The sequence below is a fragment of the Theropithecus gelada genome, chromosome 8 (genome assembly GCF_003255815.1).
Source record: "Theropithecus gelada isolate Dixy chromosome 8, Tgel_1.0, whole genome shotgun sequence".
In the NCBI taxonomy this organism is placed as follows: Eukaryota; Metazoa; Chordata; class Mammalia; order Primates; family Cercopithecidae; genus Theropithecus; species Theropithecus gelada.
Genome location: NC_037676.1, coordinates 67,953,955 through 67,973,400, shown reverse-complemented (window position 1 = coordinate 67,973,400; position 19,446 = coordinate 67,953,955). Strand labels below are relative to the sequence as shown.

At 39.6% G+C, this 19,446-nt stretch overlaps 1 protein-coding gene across 2 annotated transcripts in view; it reads right to left on the bottom strand.

Annotated features, from left to right (window-relative positions):
- Positions 1 to 6,769: 6,769 nt before the first annotated feature.
- Positions 6,770 to 19,446, bottom strand: part of MTFR1 (mitochondrial fission regulator 1) — a 73,297-nt gene continuing 60,620 nt past the window's right edge. Inside the window, exons 5-8 of one of the 2 annotated variants that reach the window (XM_025393759.1) lie at positions 12,414 to 12,649; positions 10,097 to 10,343; positions 9,343 to 9,511; positions 6,770 to 8,362 (exon numbers count right to left, since the gene is read on the bottom strand). In XM_025393759.1, coding sequence (XP_025249544.1) covers positions 8,294 to 8,362; positions 9,343 to 9,511; positions 10,097 to 10,343; positions 12,414 to 12,649 — 721 coding nt within the window. In that variant the 3' untranslated portion in view covers positions 6,770 to 8,293. Of the gene's footprint in view, positions 8,363 to 9,015; positions 9,512 to 10,096; positions 10,344 to 12,413; positions 12,650 to 19,446 lie in introns of those variants that run through there. The other variant, XM_025393758.1, reaches the window with a different exon arrangement.

Genomic DNA, 19,446 nt, shown 5'->3' with positions numbered 1-19,446 from the left:
GTATTTTTATCTTTGACATTTACCTTTTAACTCAATCCTTTGGAAAACACAGTGCTAAATTACAAGGAAATCAAAGGTAGCTTCTTGGCTCTTGCATTCATCCCTCAGATGTTTACTCAGTCCGAGCTTATCTACTAATGTCTCACCTTGCAAGTGAGTAGGCCGAAGCCCAGTTAGGGCTGTTCGGCGTCCTGACTAACACAGGGGAGAGGTCAGCTTTGAGCCAGGCCTTTTGTTCCCACAGTGGTGAACTGCCTAAGACATCAGCAACTCTTGCAAGTACTAAAATACTAGTTGTATTTATTTCTATCAATCATTGGCCTTTTTAAAGTGATAAGAAAAGGCTACTCCATTCTACTTGATTGATACCAATGTAAAAAAGGTACCACTGTGCCATTCCTATATCTTCCCAGGTCCAATTCATTAGAAGGGATATGGTGCAAACTTCTAAGTCAAACACATTAACATTATTTGTACAGAAAGTGTTGATGTCCAATAGAAACAGAATGCAAGCCACATAATTTTCAGTTTTCTAGTAGCCACATTTAGAAAACACGGAATTAATTTTAGTAACATCTATTCCAATATATCCAAAATATTGTATCATTTTAAAATGTCAATATAAAAACAATGAGATGTTTTACATTCTTTTGGGGGGTACTAAGTCTCTGAAATCCAGTGTATATTGTGTACTTAACAGCACATCTCAATTTGGACTAGTCATATCTCAGGCACCCAATATCCACATGGGGCTAGTGGCTACCATATTGGACAGTGTAGGTATAGATGCCTGAGGATAGTAGAGGAATATGGTCAGCTGGTCACTCTCACGAGATGGCCATACCTCGGCCAATATTTAATGTGTACAGAAAGTCTGATAAACTCATAGATCCTTAAAAACTCAGGCGCAGTGTTTCAGTCCATAGAGAGTGGAACTGTCATGGCAAACCCACATTAACCAAGCTCACAGTAACTATGTTTTTAAAACACTATCAGTATTTTAATTTACAATGAGAAATGTAACTATCGATTATTCTCTCCCTTTAGGCAAATCTTCCTGGGAAGCCAAATTATGATCAGCTGGTGAGCATGGATTCTGAGCAAGGGAAGCAAGTTGCCTCATGCACCCATGTCCCTTTGGGGATGTATCTTCTGTGATATTCATGTTTGTGGACCAGGGTACCCGCTTCCCCTGGAAGGTGCTAGAGATTCTCTGCCAGTAGTTGCTTCTCCACATCAGCTTCTGATTGGCACGTCCATTAGATAACATCATTACCTCAAGCCTTGTTTCAGTTGAGCTCACCTGGGCTCCATTCTGCCTGTATACATCATTGCTTCTGCTCTGATCCATTGTTTGTCTTATAGTTTGAAACTCAAAAGATCATCCTATTTCCACATTCTCAGGGGAACTGCAGGTGTGGCTCCCATTTCCTGGCTATGCATATAATAAACCCATTGAAAAGTTGTTTTGTTATGTATATTTGGGGATCACCTTCTATAGCCCTACCTTTTTTTTTTTTTTTTTTTTTTTTTTGAGACAGGGTCTCATTGTTAACTAGGCTGGAGTGCAGTGGCATGATCACTGCAGCCTCCACCTCCTGGGCTTAAGTGATCCTCCCACTCAGCCTCCTGAGTGCCACCACACCGCCCAGCTAATTTTTTAAAAACATTTTTGTGGCCAGGCATGGTGGCTCACACCTGTAATCCCAGCACTTTGGGAGGCTGAGGCAGGTGGATTACCTGAGGCCGGGAGTTCAAGACCAGCCTGGCCAACATGGTGAAACCCTGTCTCTACTAAAAATACAAAAATTAGCTGGGCGTGGTGGTGCATGCCTGTAATCCCAGCAACTCGGGAGGCTGAGGCAGGAGAATCGCTTGAACCCAGGTGGCGGGGGTTGCAGGGAGCAGAGATTGTGCTACTGCACTCCAGCCTGAGCAACAGAGCAAGACTCCGTCTGGAAAAAAAAACTTGCAGAGACAAGGTCTCACTTTGTTGGCTTGGCTGGTCTTGAACTCTTCGGCTCAAGCAGTCCTGCCACCGTGGCCTCCCAAAGTGCTGGGATTACAGGTGTGAGAGGCTTGCATCAGGCCTATAGCTCTGCTGCTTAAATAGGACCTATATTACTGGAATATTGATTTTTTTTCTAGAAAAATTTTAGGAAACAGTTAAATATTTAAAAGATTACTTTTTAAAAAAGCAAGTAAATATTACAGAACAGAATGCAAAATTTATTTTACATGGGAGACTAAAAATTTTCACACACATGGCCACCCTTTGGGCCTCCTGGCTCAACATTTCAGGGACTGAGGGAGTCTCTGCTCTAGGAGTAAAAGGTCCTTGGAGAGAAAATTTTGACAAGTCCTAACTTTAAAAAAGAAAAACAAATTGGTTCCTGGTCAATATTTGTACTCACTGTAAATGTGATGGTTTGTAATGATACTCTTTGTATAAAAGTAAAAATCATATTTTATGTCCTTTGCAAACAAATATATTTGTACCTGAGGTACAGATTAGAGGTGCTAGTAATTCCTTGAAGACTCTGAAAATAATCTCTTTTTCCAAAATGGTTTTTTGGTTTTTATTAAACTTTCTATTTTCTTAAAACTTTCACATCAGGTATTTCCAATGTTTTCGAGCATGTATAAATATTTTAATGTATAAGTGTTGTTTAAAATCCCCTCAGTCAGTATCTCCTGAGAAAATACACAGTGACCAATAGCTAATAGGAATTCAGTATTGCTTTCAAAGGAATGTGCATATTAATCACTGTAGCATTGGCATACATTTGAAACACGGAGTAATATAGATCTGTGCAAGACTTAGCAGCTGTTCCTTGCTAATGACTTGTGTCATCTGGAAGGCCCCCAAGAGCCCATGGTCTACGGGTGGAATGACTACCACTTGGGAGTGAGCTGATGGACAGCACCCAGCAGGTCTCCTCCATCTTCCTGGCTCCTGTGCTCAGCATGGGCTGGTGTACACTGGGCCATTAATAAACGTTTGTTGAACAAATTAATTTGGAATTAATGTGTTCCCTTTTTAGCTATCAATTTATTACTAAGAGATTATATTGAAACCCTTCTGTCTATACTGGAGTCATGCGGTAAGCAGTATCCAAGTTTCTGTTGTGTGCAGAAGATAGCACTAGATGTAATAAAGGGGGTATTAAAAACTACAAACCTTGTTTTCTGTTCTCAACATGTCTGGGTGACAGAATAATATGTGCAACATGTTATATAATATGACGGGTTTCCATATGGTGCAATATAAATAGTGTTGGGTTGTTTAGGAGAATGTAGGGTTTCGTTCAGGTAATGATAAAAATGACACCGTATCTAGTAATTCTTGTATTTATAAAATTGTTGGCTGGGTGTGGTGGTTCACGTCCATAATCCCAGCTCTTTGGGAGTCCGAAGCAGACAGATCCGACATCAGGAGTTCGAGACCACCCTGGCCAACATGGCGAAACCCCATCTCTACTAAAAAAAAGTACAAAAACTAGCCGGGCATGGTGGTGTGTGCCTGTAATCCCAGCTACTGGAGAGGCAGAAGCAGGAGAATCTCTTGAACCCAAGAGGCAGAGGTTACAATGAGCTGAGATTGCACCACTGCACTCCAGCCTGGGCAACAGAATAAGACTCCGTTTCAAAAATAGTTAACATCTATGACCGATAAAGTTACTTAGCCTTCAAATTTGATTCTAAAATAGTTTTAAATGTTCAATATGCTACTTTAGGTAAAATACTTTCATCAATTACATATTTTAGTCTTATACCTACACATTCTAAGTTGTCCTGAAACCCAGCTTAAAGTCTAATAGAATGGTGGGGAAGAGAGAAACAGGTTTTTTTTTGTTTTTGGTGTGTGTGTGTGTGTGTGTGTGTGTGTGTGTGTGTTTGAGATGGAGTCTTACTCTGTTGCCCAGGCTAGAGTGGAGTGGCGTGATCTTGGCTCACTGCAACCTCCACCTTCCGGGTTCAAGCAATTCTCCTCTCAGCCTCCTGAGTAGCTGGGATTACAGGTGTGCCCCACCACGCCCGGCTAATTTTTGTATTTTTAGTAGAGACAGGGTTTCACCATGTTGGCCAGGCTGGTCTTGAACTCCTGACCTCAGGTAATCCACCTGCCTCAGCCTCCCAAAGTGCTGGGATTACAGGCGTGAGCCACCACACCCGGCCACTCCTGTTAATATTAGATTTCTTGTTGGTTATAATTTAAAATTGAAGCACAGCGATGTAATTGGTTTACTGAAGCTTTCCACTGGTCCCATCAATAAGTCTTTGCCAAGACATTCCATCTTGTATTACAACACCTATCTTTAAGCTGTACATTTATTTACATGACATTTCTGAACACAGATTTGAAGTATTTCTTTATTGTTGAGCCATGTCCTGTAAAGAAACAGGAGACTGTAATGATTTCCCAAGTTCCCTTAACTTAGTTGAAATTAGTAAAAGTTACAGATCTAAAGATGAACCTTTTGAAGGAAATATTAGAAAGGATAGTGCTTGCCTTAGTCCACTCAGGCTGTTAGAACAAAGAACCAGAAACTGGGTGACTTATAAACAACAGTTATTTCTCACAGTTCTTGAGGCTGGAAATCTGAGATCCAGGTGCTGGAATGGTCAGTTCTGGTGAGTACTGTCTTTACAGCTTGTCAGACCTAGGTTTCGGTCCTTAGGCAGGTTACCTAATCTGAGTGGCTCCCTAACCTATAAACTGTCTGTTCCTTAAAGTAAAATTAACTATTGACATAAGGTAAGTGCTAAATCAAAGTCACTATGGCTATTCTTAGTTCATTTCTTGATAATTTCTACTTGTATAAACGCATGGATACAATTGTACCTCATGATATCTTTATTTGAGCTCCTGGCACTGATTCACTGTAGAGGCTTCCTACTCAAATTCATGAGGGAGAACCTGATTGGAACAGCTCATCAAGGCTGTGTCCTGGGTTACACAGCAGTCGCTGCATTACCAGGCGTGCCCCTTGCAGAAGGGAAGGCAGGGGTTGGGGGGATCTGGACAGCCCAGCCCCCGCGATAAGTACCTTACACACTTCTCTCCCCTTGTACTCACGCTAGTATTTCAGAATGATTTCCAACTATGCTCTAGTTGTATCCTTTTTCACCCTTAAAATGATACCTAGTTTCCACAACACAGTACCTGGGGAATACACCTTCTTTCACCTTTCGATAAAAAGCGTATCTGGCTAACGAAGAGGGGTGGTCATTAGGCAACATTAACAGAATGTTTTCATACCTTTGGTTAAAATCTTGTTATGAAGAGTCTGGCCTTTCTCCCCAAATTAAGGCTTATCCAGTTGGGTTATGAAGGACTGCCCTGAGATAACCATTTGGTATGAACAGGAGGCACTGTTTGAGCTGCCTTAACGTTTACCCTCCTGAAAATGTCTAAAAGACACTTGTGTTCTACTCTGCCCTTAACAAAGGAGCCGAGCCCTCTGTGACCTTAACAAGGGGCTGGAGGATGGTATTGGAGAAGTTCCAGCTTTAGGAACATTAAGGTTTCTAGACCACATGAACTGGACTAAGGCTAATAGTCTTGGGGGGAAGTGTGCAAAAGTTCTAGATCCTTACTTGGTTATGCTACTTTTATTATCCCATCCTTAAAAGGATCGCTTTAAGGATCAAGACCAAGGAAGAGCTAGATTGTTTATAAGGTTTATAGGGCAAGTCTAAGAAGAATCCTAACAAATAGGATCAATAGGGTAGCAGAGAAGAATGCTAAATCTCTAGGATGAGAAAGGGAAAGAGGACACAGAAACAGGACCCTACTACAACTGAAACGAAGTGTCCTATTCTGTCTGAAAATCCCAACGCTGACTTTGTTGGGCTGAAAGTTTACTGTCTGCCAGATTCTATCCCACGGAGAGAACTTCTATTTCTGGAGAAGTTATCAGAACTATGGTTTTTCCTAAGTATTTGTTTCTGCTAGTTATTATTCCTACGTGTTTTCCTCTTCACCAGAGACACAGACACATAGGCATTCCTAATAGAGAAAGAAGACACAAGTTTTATGCAGAAGGGCCTGGGACTGGGGAAACAACCAGAACTGGAGACTGCAAGTCCTACCCCTCCTACACCAAGCCTGCACAAGCAAGTGCATAGGATGATGCCTTTTACAGGTGCCAGGGACTACCAGAGAAATCATTCTATTGGAAACTACAGAGACCCTGTGTAAAATAATGCAAAAGTAAAGATAACTTACTTAACAGGGGATCATGTAAAACTCCAAGTCCAGTGTTCTCTGACTCAGATCTTCTCATTCTGTCTCATATACTCTGTGTGTGTGTGTGTGTGTGTGTGTGTGTGTATATATATGGAGAGTCCCTCAGTCAGAACTCAGACAAAACACAGGAAAGTTAGTTACCTTTCTTTCTAATACCTAATACCTAGCTGAGGTATAACTATTCTTAAGGTCTTTTACTTCAGGTGTTGTGTTGGGTGAAAGAACCAGAAACTGAATGAGGTGGGTGTGGGAGAAGCTGGGAAAACAAATTTCACCAATCTCAGAAGTAGATTATGGGTTTGAGAACCCTGAGACAACTCAGATACTTCATGACTGTCCTGTTTTAATGCTGTGATCCCTTTATATGAGAAAAAGTGAAAGGTGATTTTAAGAGCTTATTTTAAGGAATATAATTCCACTTGAAAAATGCAGAAAGAAAATTATTCTAAAGAAGCTACTTGTGCAAAAGAATCTTACCTACTGTGAAAAAAGAAAACAAAAATGGAGGCACTATGGTCCAAGGAAAATAAAACAGTTTGCTTTATTTTAAAACAGTAACTTCCTTATATGGGGGCACTGTCCAAAATTCAATACTTATATAAAAATATGTTTCTTAGCAGGTCAAAATAAGTTTCAGGTAAATTTTCTGAATTTTGTTAAAGAGAATTTTAAACCCCATAAAATGGATGGATGAGAGGTGAACATGAACATGTATAACATAAGTCATAGTACAAATTTAAACAGAATAACCAAGCCATGTCATTACCCCAAGTCATTTTTAATATTTAGGAGAATGCATGTATTTTCGAGAAGTTAAAAGTGAATGTCTACTCCCATCTCCTAATAATCCCAGGAAGTATAACTTTCTACTTTTACTAGATTTAAATATTCCAAATATTTACTCCGGGTAGGATACTCTGGCATTATACACTATAGCTGAGTGTATCAGAAATAGAAAAATCATGAAGATTTATAAAGCATTTTTAAAATAATCATTTACAGCAAGTCCTTAAAAGCCCCCGATGAAAAAGGCAGTTCTTCACTTCTAATAACACCTATGGTTTATATTGTGTAATATAACTAAACAAAACAGCATTCTGACCAATGACAATTTATAGGAAATTCATTTGCCAAGTCTATGTTTCATTAAAGTTAATATTTTGGCTTATATTAAAATTTTTTTTAACTCTACTCTGACATTTCCAGTAGTATTAACTTGGCAAAGTCATCTTTATGATGCCATTTAATCAACTGAAAGGAAACAACATTCTGAGTTTTTACTTAAGAAGAAATTTAATTCAATAATTTGATTCATCACTACTGGAAAACTACATCTTTCTTCCCTGTCAGTACTGGATGGCAATGACGTGAAAGCAGCTTTCCTGGTTCTCAACGTCCCTTCAGTGGGAAGCATTATGGAATTTCAGCAGTGAACATCATCTGGTTCCTATTCAAACCCCAGCTCCAAGAAAATGTGAGAGAGAATCTAAGATATAAGTTCTGTTCAAGGCAAGAAGTTTCCAATCTCAAATATTTCATGCCAACAACTTATGTTATACCAGCTGTTCCATCATTGAATGCTAAATGATCATTGAAAACAAACGAAGATAACAGTGCCCTCGTTGCCATCATTCATTACTAATTTTACATAAACTGTTTATGTCCAAAAATGTGCATATGAAACATTTACACAGATAAATTAGTGTTAAGAATTTAAAATGTGCAGTAACATCCACAAATGTCCTTTTTGTGTTGTGAAATCTATACAATTGTTTTCAAAACTGGAAATCTGAACGCCCTGGCCACATATTAGAAACATGTCAGAACACATGTAAGTTGTGGAGAGCACCAACGCTGACCATCTCACAAAATGAAAACCAAACTTAGTGCTTTCATTACTGCTTAATCCTCAATTAGCCTGAAAAGGAGACCACTGAATACTAAAGTCAGGTATTTACTAAATAGTGTCGATTTCTACTAGCAAACTCAGCCCTCACAAATCAACAGGAGAACCAGGAGTCTTTCGCAGCTCATTGTCTATTAGGAGTCTGATACATTTTCAATTAAAGCCTTCATTTTTCCTGTTGGCTTCAACATGTGTGGCCCAAACTAGAAACAAACAAAAAGTATAAATAAAGATATTGGTTCAGGTAACAGTAACAATATGGCCCCCCAACCCCCCCGCCCCGCCCCTGCCCCAGTCATGGATTAGAGGGCTAGGTATGTTCTGCATGAAAAACCAAGCAACTACTGGGAATATTAAAACCTTTACAAATTGACAGGTTGTTATGAACACTGAACATATCAAGAGAATGAAAGGTAAAGAAGTAGCCAAACTGCTTCCTATAAATGAAAACTACAATCATCTTGGCAATACCCTGCTTTTGTTAAATTTTACTTTTCTGAGTAAAGAGAGAAAGTACAAAGTTTCCTTTCCAATGTCTTAAGAAGTTTCAAAGGTGCTAGAATTTCTGAGATGCCTGCCTCTCTGGAATAGATAAGCACACACACACCCCATGACAGTAATGTTAATAAAGGGAAAGTATCCATTATTATGTGAGAGCTTCCATGAAATGTACTCAGTCTCCACCTCTGACATGGTACACATCCTCCAAGGCCCACATCAAATCTCACCCTCTTCAGAAGACTTTCATAGGGTGCCCTGAGAGAAAATGATCTCACTTTACTTTGAATTTCTATGTCACAAAATACACATTGTTACTATACTGAATTTCACTTCACTATGCTTAAAAATACAACCCTGCATAGAAAATATAACACTGGAGATTACTTAGTAGTGAGCTCAGGGGTTAACTTTTGCTTTCTTCTTTCTGCTCTTCTACAAGTTTCAAATTTCCAAATGAACAACTATTATTTTCATAGTTAGAAAAGTAAAAGTGTAAATGCTAAGCAAAGATGTCATCCTTTTCCCAACCAGCCGTGATGTACTTGTAAGGCAGGGACCAAATCCTGCATCACCTCCCTTTGGAACTTACAGATGACACAGGTGAATCACTTGCAAAATGCAAGTGCTTGGCAAGGAGATGGATTTCTACGTAACAGGAAAGAAATCTGGGCAAATAACTCACCAACACTCTCTCTGAAGTGGCCTCTGATTCAGACTTTGGAACTCCTTTTTCAGCTTCATCTTGGCTATCACTTCGATACCGATAAGCAAATTTCTTTTTCAGAGCCTCTGCTATGAGGGCAGCAGGGTCAGTAGCATCCACTGGCTTGGGCTTCACGTCTTGCTCTGACCTTAGAGAAATGAACACAAACCAAGGGGACAGGTCAATACACTGGCCACCCTCAGGGAAGTACTCTGTCAACCTTTTGCCTGACAGCACCTCTCCAGCATCACAGCTACTGCATAGAGACCTGATAAATACTACTAGCAGTGAGATGGAAGCCTAGAGCTAGTGCTCAACAAAAGCACACAGGAGTCCAATAAAGGGCCACGTAATGTATCTGCAGAATACGGACTCTACTCTCCTTCAGTGCAATAGAGTTCCCTCTTCCATGCATGTCTAGTGACTATGCTAGTGGTACACAGTATGCCTTTATTGAATTAGTAAATGCTCACTGAGCAATCGCAGTGAAGACTTTATATGAAAAGGCTGATATTTAAACAAAATGGGAAAACTAAAAACATCACCTGGGAACTGTTAGATTATTTTGCTAATCTCTTAGCTACTGTGTATAGAGGCCACTGGGGCTCGATTTTTTTTTAAACTAAAAACTATTCATGGCAGTCACGTTATAATAAAAATTTCTCAAGAAGCCTGGTACTTTGATTTTGTAAGACAAACAAATGGGGAAGAAAGAAGGTAAATGTATCCTCACCTCTTCACTGACCGAAGTTTTACACTGTTCATATCTTTAAGGATCTCTAGCATATTTGGCATTTCAGGTTTCTTTGGATTGTTCTTAACCAAAGTCTTTCCAGCATTGGCTCTTTTCTCTCTTCGCTCTTTAATCAGATCAATGGCAGATACACTTTGGTGGAGCCCCAGTGGAGGGGGAGGCGGGGGTGGTGGAGGAGGCGGAGGGGGTGGTAGTGTGGTACCAGATGTGGTAGAATCTAAGTCACCTACAGAAACAAAGGAAAACAAACTTAATCCCGCTGGTATTAAGCAAAGAAAATATCAGTTTTTAAAAACAAAATGATGTTAAAGATTTTTGTACCCCTAAAAACAATATCCTTAAAAAAAAGTCTGTTATGTAAGAAGGACAGTTTCAGTTACTTCATGAGAAATGCCTGAATCTCAGCCACTGTATCATTCAGTCCAAAACTATCCAGATGGAAAATTTCTATTTAACTTAACAGAGGTGTTTTTTGTGATATCAAATGTTCAAGTTTGACTGTAGCACGGTTTGTAATCACTTTTAAGAGAAATATAAAACAAAGTACTGCAAAAACGACTCTATCTTCAATACATACAGTTTGACAATTTAGTACTATTTCAATGATTTGAGGAAACTCTGACAAATTTGTGACTCATTTTAAGTATATTTTCATATAAGACTTATTAAGCATTAAAAGCCTGTACTGGGCTGGGCTCAGTGGCTCACACCTGTAATCCCAGCACTTTAGGAGGCCAAGGCAGGCAGGTCGCTTGAGCTCAGGAGTTCAAGACCAGCCTGAGCAACACAGTGAAACCCTGTCTCTAAAACAAGAAGTAACTAAGATAAGAGTTATGGAAATGAAGTAAGGACCTAAAAATCCTCTTTCTGCATAACTGGAGGTTAGAAAGTTGTTTATTGGGTGAACTAGTTTGATTGGGGAGGTGTTGATGTAAAAGATTTTTACTCAAAAGTCTCAGCTCATAAATAGAACTTCAAAATTTTATGGTAGCACTTTCCCAGTTGGCCAGAAGAGGGAGGTAAAGAAAAAGGAAAAATCAATTGAAGACAAGAAAAAGGTAGGACTGGAGGATTTTAGCAAGTTACATGGATAAGCACAGTCCAGCATCAGCGCCCAGAGTGCCTTCATCCCCACCCACCTCTGCCATGCCCAGGTCAAATGAGGTTTCCATGCTGGATTACGTTAAACTCCAGAAGTATAAGCCAAGTGGCTCAGAGGCAGGGTAATTAATTGTCCTTATCCAATAGAGCTGGTTAATACTGAGGCTTGCCAGGCCTTGGAAACAACAATAGGAAAATAACCTCTACTTGCCAATAGATTAGTGGGCTAGGATTTCAAGGCTACAGTTTCCTCCCCAATGTGAGAATGTCACACTAATAAACCCAACCGTGTTAGACCAGAAGACTTGAATTCAGGTTCTACTCTGTGCAAAAGGAAGAAGAATAACTATTAAATAGCTGCTGTGTGTTAAAGGCATTTTATATACTTTCCACATTTATTCTCACAATAACTCAGTAACATAGGTACTATTATCCCCATTTTAGAGCAGTAAAGGGAGGTGAGATATCAAGTGCTTGCCTCAAGACACGCAGGTAATAAACACCACTCAGTCTAACACATACCACACAAAAACCCAGGCTTCTTTCACTAAGTAGACGGCAACCTTATGTCTGATATGGTTGGTGCCATTATCCTAGACAACTAAGTTTCCCATTAGAAAGGAAAGCATCCACTATATAGCGATTCAACTGTATGAATTTCAGTGTTTTCCAAAAGATACTTCCTAGTAATCTTCTCTGACAGCACCAAGATTGTTCAAAATGAACACCATCTAAACCTAACCTGGTTTAGAGAAGGACTGACACCTGGGTTTTTTGTTTTGTTTTGTTTTGTTTTTTAAGATGAAGTCTTGCTCTGTTGCCAGGCTAGAGTGCAGTGGCATGATCTTGGCTCACTGCAACCTCCACCTCCCGGGTTCAAGAGATTCTCCTTCCTCAGGTTCCCAAGTAGCTGGGACTACAGGCACACACCACCACGCCCAGCTAACTTTTGTATTTTTAGTAGAGACGAGGTTTCACCATGTTGGCCAGGATGGTCTCGATCTCCTGACCTCATGATCCGCCTGCCTCAGCCTCCCAAAGTGCTGGGATTACAGGCATGAGCCACTGCACCCGGCCCACACCTGGTTTTCTAAGAACCCCAATAGTTGTTACTTACTAATTAATTTAGAAGTTAAGTGGCATTCTCCTAACTTCTAGTTTGCAAGTTAAACTAACAAATGTAGGACTTACAGACCTGCAATGAGATTTCGCTGCTCCTGCTGGGTCACAATTTTGGCAATCTGAGCTCTGAGAGCAGCAAGTTCATTTTCGAGAGCGCAAATCTTCTGCAGTGCTTCCTCGTTTGCCAGTGCTGGGGTCTTCAGCTGAGGCTCTTCTTGAGACAAGTCTGGTAAGGAAATCTGTCTGCTTGGGGCCTTCTCAAAGAAAAGAAGGTCATCCTGAAGGGGTGGCCTTGATCTGACCTCTGTCCTGCAAGGAAGACATAAGGTGGATTGTCACAGGCTTTGTAAGAGAATGTGAAACACCATCCTCACCTGACAGTGTATCCGCATTAACACCCAACAACCTCTTTTCAGGCTGATCTTACATAAGTCCCTTCATGTAAGGACAAAAAGAGCAAAGCATTTGTCAACCTTATGTAGCTACATACCACAGCTGCGGTTCTTGCTGCCATTATTTTTCTTAGTCAATCTCTACATAATATGCACAGACCAACTCCATCACAGATTTTAGCAAAGTTTTTGCCAATTCACGTTTTCTTTTGATTTGAACTAAGAAGAAACTTTTTATGCTCTTCAAAGTGGTAAGCTAATTACTAGCTATATCTGGCAACAAAATCGAATCAGTGATCTATCAGCCTTTCCCCAGGGTCCTGGCGTCTACACATCAATGTCAGTGTTTTCCATGTATGACAGAATACATCAAATTGCAAGACACATGATAACAATGTAGACAAAATACAGCATCAAAAGCTAAAAGGAGAAAAAGGAATCATTATCACTGAACCTATGCAGCAGCTATATTAGATGGTTTCATTATTTGGGTAAAAAAAAAATTCACGTGTAGCACCTGAGGTAGCTCCCAATGAAGTTGAGGGTTGAGAAAAAAATTTGTATTTCTTTTCAATTGTCAGTTTATATACTTATCCATTTCCTCTTATGTTCTACAATGACGTTTTCCCAGCCTGCATCCCCTTTTAAGCCCTTTTCTATCTTAAATTCATTCCCTCCAGAAAACATAGTCTTACTTTTCCCTTATACCTGCACCCTTCAAAAATCTGTGTCCTCAAAACTCCTGCATACTGTCTCGATATTATAGTCATTTAGAACCCTATAATACCAAAACAGCTCTCTACACAAGGACAGGAAGTAATTACATTTATAGTTCCCAAATCTAGACGAAACTATCTTGGGAGCAGTAAACCCAAGGCCCTAGTGCTGTATCATTTGGGAAAAGGCTCTTTTGTTTGAAAGTTGCTGAAAGAGATGGGGAACTGCCATTAAATGTAACCTCGCTGTCAGACATAAGGCTGGGGCTTTCCTCTCTGTCACCATGTTTAATTTAAACACCGTGGGGCAGACACTATTATTTTATTACTGAGGATACAGGCTCAGTATCATGTAGTTAGTGTGTGGAAGACTCAACACTGAAACTGAGATTTACGAAGTTTTTTCATGCTATTAATGTTACAATTTTTCTATGAAAAATGTATTAGTGTGACTTAACATTAATTCAAAAACTTAATATTTTTTGAAATATCCATAACCTGGATAGGGATACACTATAAGGAAGAAATCTGCCCATTTCCAGTCAGACTTTAACCACATTAGTTTATCACTACTTTACAACACTGGGAATGATTGAATGATTTCACCAGGATTGCCCTCTTCAGCATACTCAAGAATGCATGGGAAAAGAATGAAGGAATGCCTTGACTTTGGGGTTTCAAAGATGAGAAAAGAGCCCACAACTGACTTCCTTCTCCTCACTCTCAATCAACATTAATACATCGTGCTCATACGGTTTCACAGTCACAGATTCCTTTGAAAATTTGATTTTGCCAGGTAATTGATCAGACACACTTCTCATAAAATTCGGCTCATATAGTTTCAGAAGTCATGGCCCTAAGGTGAAGAATCTCTGACTGGCCCTGCTACAAGCCTACACTAAAAGGCAAGCTAAAGCCAAAATCTAAGTAACCCTCACCCAGGGCATGGACCAGGTGCTAATTAAGGCTTGCTCCAGTGCACAGCATGCATTAGGGACAAAGATTGCCAGTTGCTCACTCCAACAAGCACGCTTCTTTTCTCTTTTGTAAAAATTACCACCAAAAAAAGGAGTAGAAAGAAAGAAATCCTTATTTCGGGGCAGCAATGTGACCAGCTAAAGGATGACATTTCCCGGTTTCCCTTGCAGTTTTATGTGGCCATGGGACTTCGTGTGGCTAACAAGATTGTAGGCAGAATGTTGATGAGGCATCTAGGAGGCCACTTGAAAGGAGGTGACTCAATGGAAAAGTCATTTCCATTTTAGCCCCAGTTCCCTTTCCTCATGCTGAGAGTCTTGAGTGCAAGGTGATGTTTTAGAGTCACACAGGGCCATACGCTAATCAGGATATGGAAGTCAATGCTACAGATGGCAGAGCCTGGCTGGGTCCCTGATGATGCTGTAGGGCCTCTATCAGCTCTAGCCTACCTAACCTTGGATGTTGCTGATTTGAGAGAAATAAACTATCTTGAGAGAAAAATATAAACTCCCATTGTATAAGGCACCATTCTTTTGGGCTTCTCTTTCAGCTTCAAACATAATTGTAACTGTTAGGACATTTCAATATTAAATTCTACTTTAGTTTTCCTTTAAATGGATATTGGTGTTTTATTTTTGCTTGACAGTTGTGAAAATTCTTCTTCATTCTACCTTGTGTATTGAAAGGGGAATCCTGGGATGCTTAGGTTTTGGTATTTTGCACTGAATTCGGGTATTTTTCTTCATACCTAATTTTTTACACCATATTAATGAATTTACCATACATAAAGGAAGCTTGCAAACTGCTTTTTGCCTGACACATTTTTATTAAACAAAAAGATCTGGAATATAAATAAACTTGCTCTAGGCTTGGCGCAGTGGCTCACGGCTGTAATCCTACCATTTTGGGAGGCTAAGGCAGGAGCATCACTTGAGCCCAGGAGTTTGTGACCAGCCTGGGCAACATGGCGAAACCCCTTCTCTACAAAGAAACACAAAAACTAGCTGGGCATGCTGGCTCAAGCCTGTAGTCCTAGCTACTAGGGAGACTGAGATGGGAGGATTGATTGAGCCCGGGAGGTTAAGGCTGCAATGAACCGTGATTGCATCACTGCACTCCACCTTGGGCAAGAGAGCAAGACCCTGCCTCAGAACAATACAATACAAAATGTCCTCGTTCTTACCTAGCAACTATAATATCAACTTTTAAAATCTGGAATATTTGTGGGATAGGGAAATGTTTGGCTCACAAGGTTTCAACTACTGTTTGCTTTCGTAGCCCCAACAATGAGAAAAAAGTTTTTTTTTGTTGTTGTTTTTTGTTTTTTTAAGTACAGGAAGATTAGGCTGGGCACAGTGGCTTACATCTGTAATTCTAGCACTTTGGGAGGCCGAGGTAGAAAGACTGCTTGAGCTCAGGAGTTCAAGATCAGCCTGGGTAACAAGGCAAGACCCTATCTCTGCAAAAAATTTTAAAACTAGCCAGGTGTGGTGGCATGTACCTGGGGTGCCAGCTACTCAGAAGCTGAGGCAAGAGAACTGATTGAGCCCAGGAGGATGAGGCTGCAGTGAGCTGTATTTATGCTACTGCACTCCAGCCTGGGCGACAGGGGGTGGGGGGAAGCGGTACAGGAAGATTAAGCAAAGGAAAAAACTCCCATGAAGAACAGTACCAATACTCTGATAAAATATATCCATCAATACACTGAAAGATATGTTACAGAAGTTGTAGATTAGATGTATGTGCTCTAACCAACCTACAGTAAGGAAAATACTTTTAGTAAGTCGTTAAAACTTTGACTCTTTGTTGACACACCTGGCTAAATTCTGATCACTACCTCTCCTTCACAGAGTAGCGCAAATAATTTTGCTAAATAGTTCTATACAACAAATACATTAAGTTACGAGTAAATAAAAATCAGTCAATTTACCGAATGAACCATTAAGGAGGTAGGGAGCATTTATATTTACATTAAATTACATATAACAACATAATATATTCTTAATATGCTTCTTCATATATATTCTTGGTAATGTTTTGGGTTTAATAACACTGAACAATAGTGACTTTTTAACTATTTCTTGAAAGAACTAAAGGAAATGCAGGTAGGTAGGATGGTAGGAGTGATAAAATTCTAGTTTTAAAACCAGATCTATGCAAAATGTAGCATTCTCAAATAAATGTAGAAATAAAGTAGTACACTTATTCAAAACTGTAGTAGAGAAAGAAAGAACAGGAGTAGTAACCATGTGAGTTTAGAGGAAGAGAGCAATCAGATGCAGTGTTCTCAGGACAGAGGACATGCGCCATGGCCAATGGGTGTCAGGGATGGGGGTATCTGGAAGTGACAACAAATGGAAGTGGAACTGAGAAGAGAGAAGAATAGAACCTGTGGAGAAATATGTATCTCTAGACCCCTACCGTCTTCGCATTTCCACAAAGCAAAATTTTGCTTTGTTTACCAAACCTACCTGAAAGAATGAATATATTCATATCTGTGAATAGAAATGTGGATGATTGTTTTCATATTATGTACAGAGGATTCATGCAGCCTATATACAGAAAATAAATGTTGGATACCAGAACCTTTGTTACTGATAAATAAAAAATGATATTATAGTACTGTTTATTTAAAAACCAGTGGCCACATCAGTAAAGATTATATCCTCCTTCCCCTAAAATTCTCCTAGACATTAAAGGACCCAAAGTATTAAATTCTTACAAGTTTGTTTTAAAATGTTATCATTCAAGTAAGCCAGTCTTCAAATTCTATGAACACTGACCCTTCAATAATCTTGTTCCAGAATTGGAACAAGATAATATGACACACTAGATTAAGACAGCAATTGCAAGGCATATTTGAACAGCTTACTTTCTTTAAAACATCTTCAAGGCAAAATAAACTGTAAGAGAAAATTAATAAATACTGAGCGGAAACTACAGTGTTTAAAAAAAAAAAAAGGATTAACTTTCTCTATCTCCCCATAGCTTCCATGATGAATTTTTATCTTTTTGCTTTTTTTACTGAAAATAAAGGACAAATTACTCTTTAATCTTGAACACTATTGTGCCAGGGTAAGAACAAAAAAGTTTAGGACCTTTGGTAAGACAATTAACAGTGAAGAACTGTACGCTATACTATTTTTCCATCTTTAATTATATAATTCAGCATTTCCTTATGTGAAATACTTTAATATTTATGGGCTCAAACAAAGTAATTATAGGACCTGTGAAGGTTTAAGAGCCCAGATAGGGTTTCCCTATGTTGCCCAGGCTGGTATAACTCTGGGGTTCAAAGGATCCTTTAGCTTTGGCCTCCCAAAGTACTTGAATTACAAGCATGAGCCACAGAGTCCTGCGTTTTTTTTTTTAAGACAGTCAACAAACCATTCATTCTTAAAACCAATCTGTTTTGCCATCCTTAAGAACAGAGGGCTATTAAGAACTAGAATACAAAGACAGAATAAATCCAAAATAAGAGATAGATTCTTTCAAGAATTTCTGTAATTCAGAGAAATTTTAAGAAATAAAAACAAATACAAAAACAGAAATAACAAAGAGGCCAGGCGGGGTGGCTCACGCCTGTAATACCAACACTTTGGGAGCCTGAGGTGGGTGGATCACCTGAGGTCCAGAGTTAAAGACCAGCCTGGGCCAACAGGGTGCAACCATGTCTCTACTAAAAATACAAAAATTAGCTGAGTATGGTGGCAGGCGCCTATAATCCCAGCTACTAGGGAGGCTGAGGCACAAGAATCACTTGAACCTGGGAAGTGGCAGTTGCAGTGAGCCGAGATCACGCCACTGCACTCCAGCTTGGATGACAATGCAAGACTCCATCTCAAAAAATAAAATAAAATAACAGAGACATCAAGCATGGATGTACCAAAAGCAGAGGATAAACAGCCAAAAGGTGATGTTTCTCTTTTTTTGAGATAGGATCTCACTCTGTTACCCACACCGCCAACTCCTAGGCTCAAGTGATCCTCCTGCCTCAGCTTCCTGAGTAGCTAGGACTATAGGTGCGTGCCACCCATGCCTGGCTAATTTTTTTCTTTTCTTTCTTTTTTTTTTTTTAAGAGACAGGGTCTCACAATGTTGCCCAGGCTGGTCATGCACTCCTGGCCTCAAGTCTCTCAAAGTGTTGGTATTATATTGTGCAGGCCTGATATTTCTTCCTTCCCTTTCCTTTTTTTTTTCCATTACCTTAAACTTTTAACAGTTAACTGATGTTTCTTAAAACCATTTTCTAGATACCAATTTCTGCTAGGGAGATTTCTACTGGTTTTGTTTGTTCGTTTTGGTCATATTTTGTTTATATTGGGTCCAAAATTCCCTAAGGCACACAGGTTCTTACTTAGAATAACACTACACTGAATTATCTAGTTCTCTTTTTTCCATATTACTGTCAAGGGAAGCCACTTTTGTAGCACAATTTACATAAATGCAAAGGCCTTTTTAGCTCCATCATCCATATTGAAGAACCCTAAGTTAAATATAATACACCTCTGGGGTCCTTTCCCTCATCTCACAGTTAAGGGAAACTCAAAATCTGACACAGTTTTAAATTAGATGTGCCCTGTTCCCAAAATGATTTCTACTGACCCTCCCTCATCTTTTTAGTTTACAGAACAACCTAGGAAGGTTAAAAAAACAAACAAAAAAAAACCCATACTCTATTGTCTTAGAATCCAGGGAGAAAAAAAACCTGGCAATTTAGTTTCCTGAAATACAAAGTTGGGTAGAAAACTATTAATCTGAGGCAGGCAGATCACTTGAGGTCAGGAGTTCAAGACCAGCCTGGCCAACATGGTGAAACTCCGTCTCTACTAAAGTAAAGTACAAAAATTAGCTGGGTGTGTTGGCGGGCACCTGTAATACCAGCTCCTTGGGAGGCTGAGGCAAGAGAATCACTTGAACCCGGGAAGTGGAGGTTGCAATGAGCCAAGATCATGCCGCTGCATTCCAGCCTGGGCAACACAGCGAGACTCTGTCTCAAAAAAAAAAAAAAAAAAAAAAA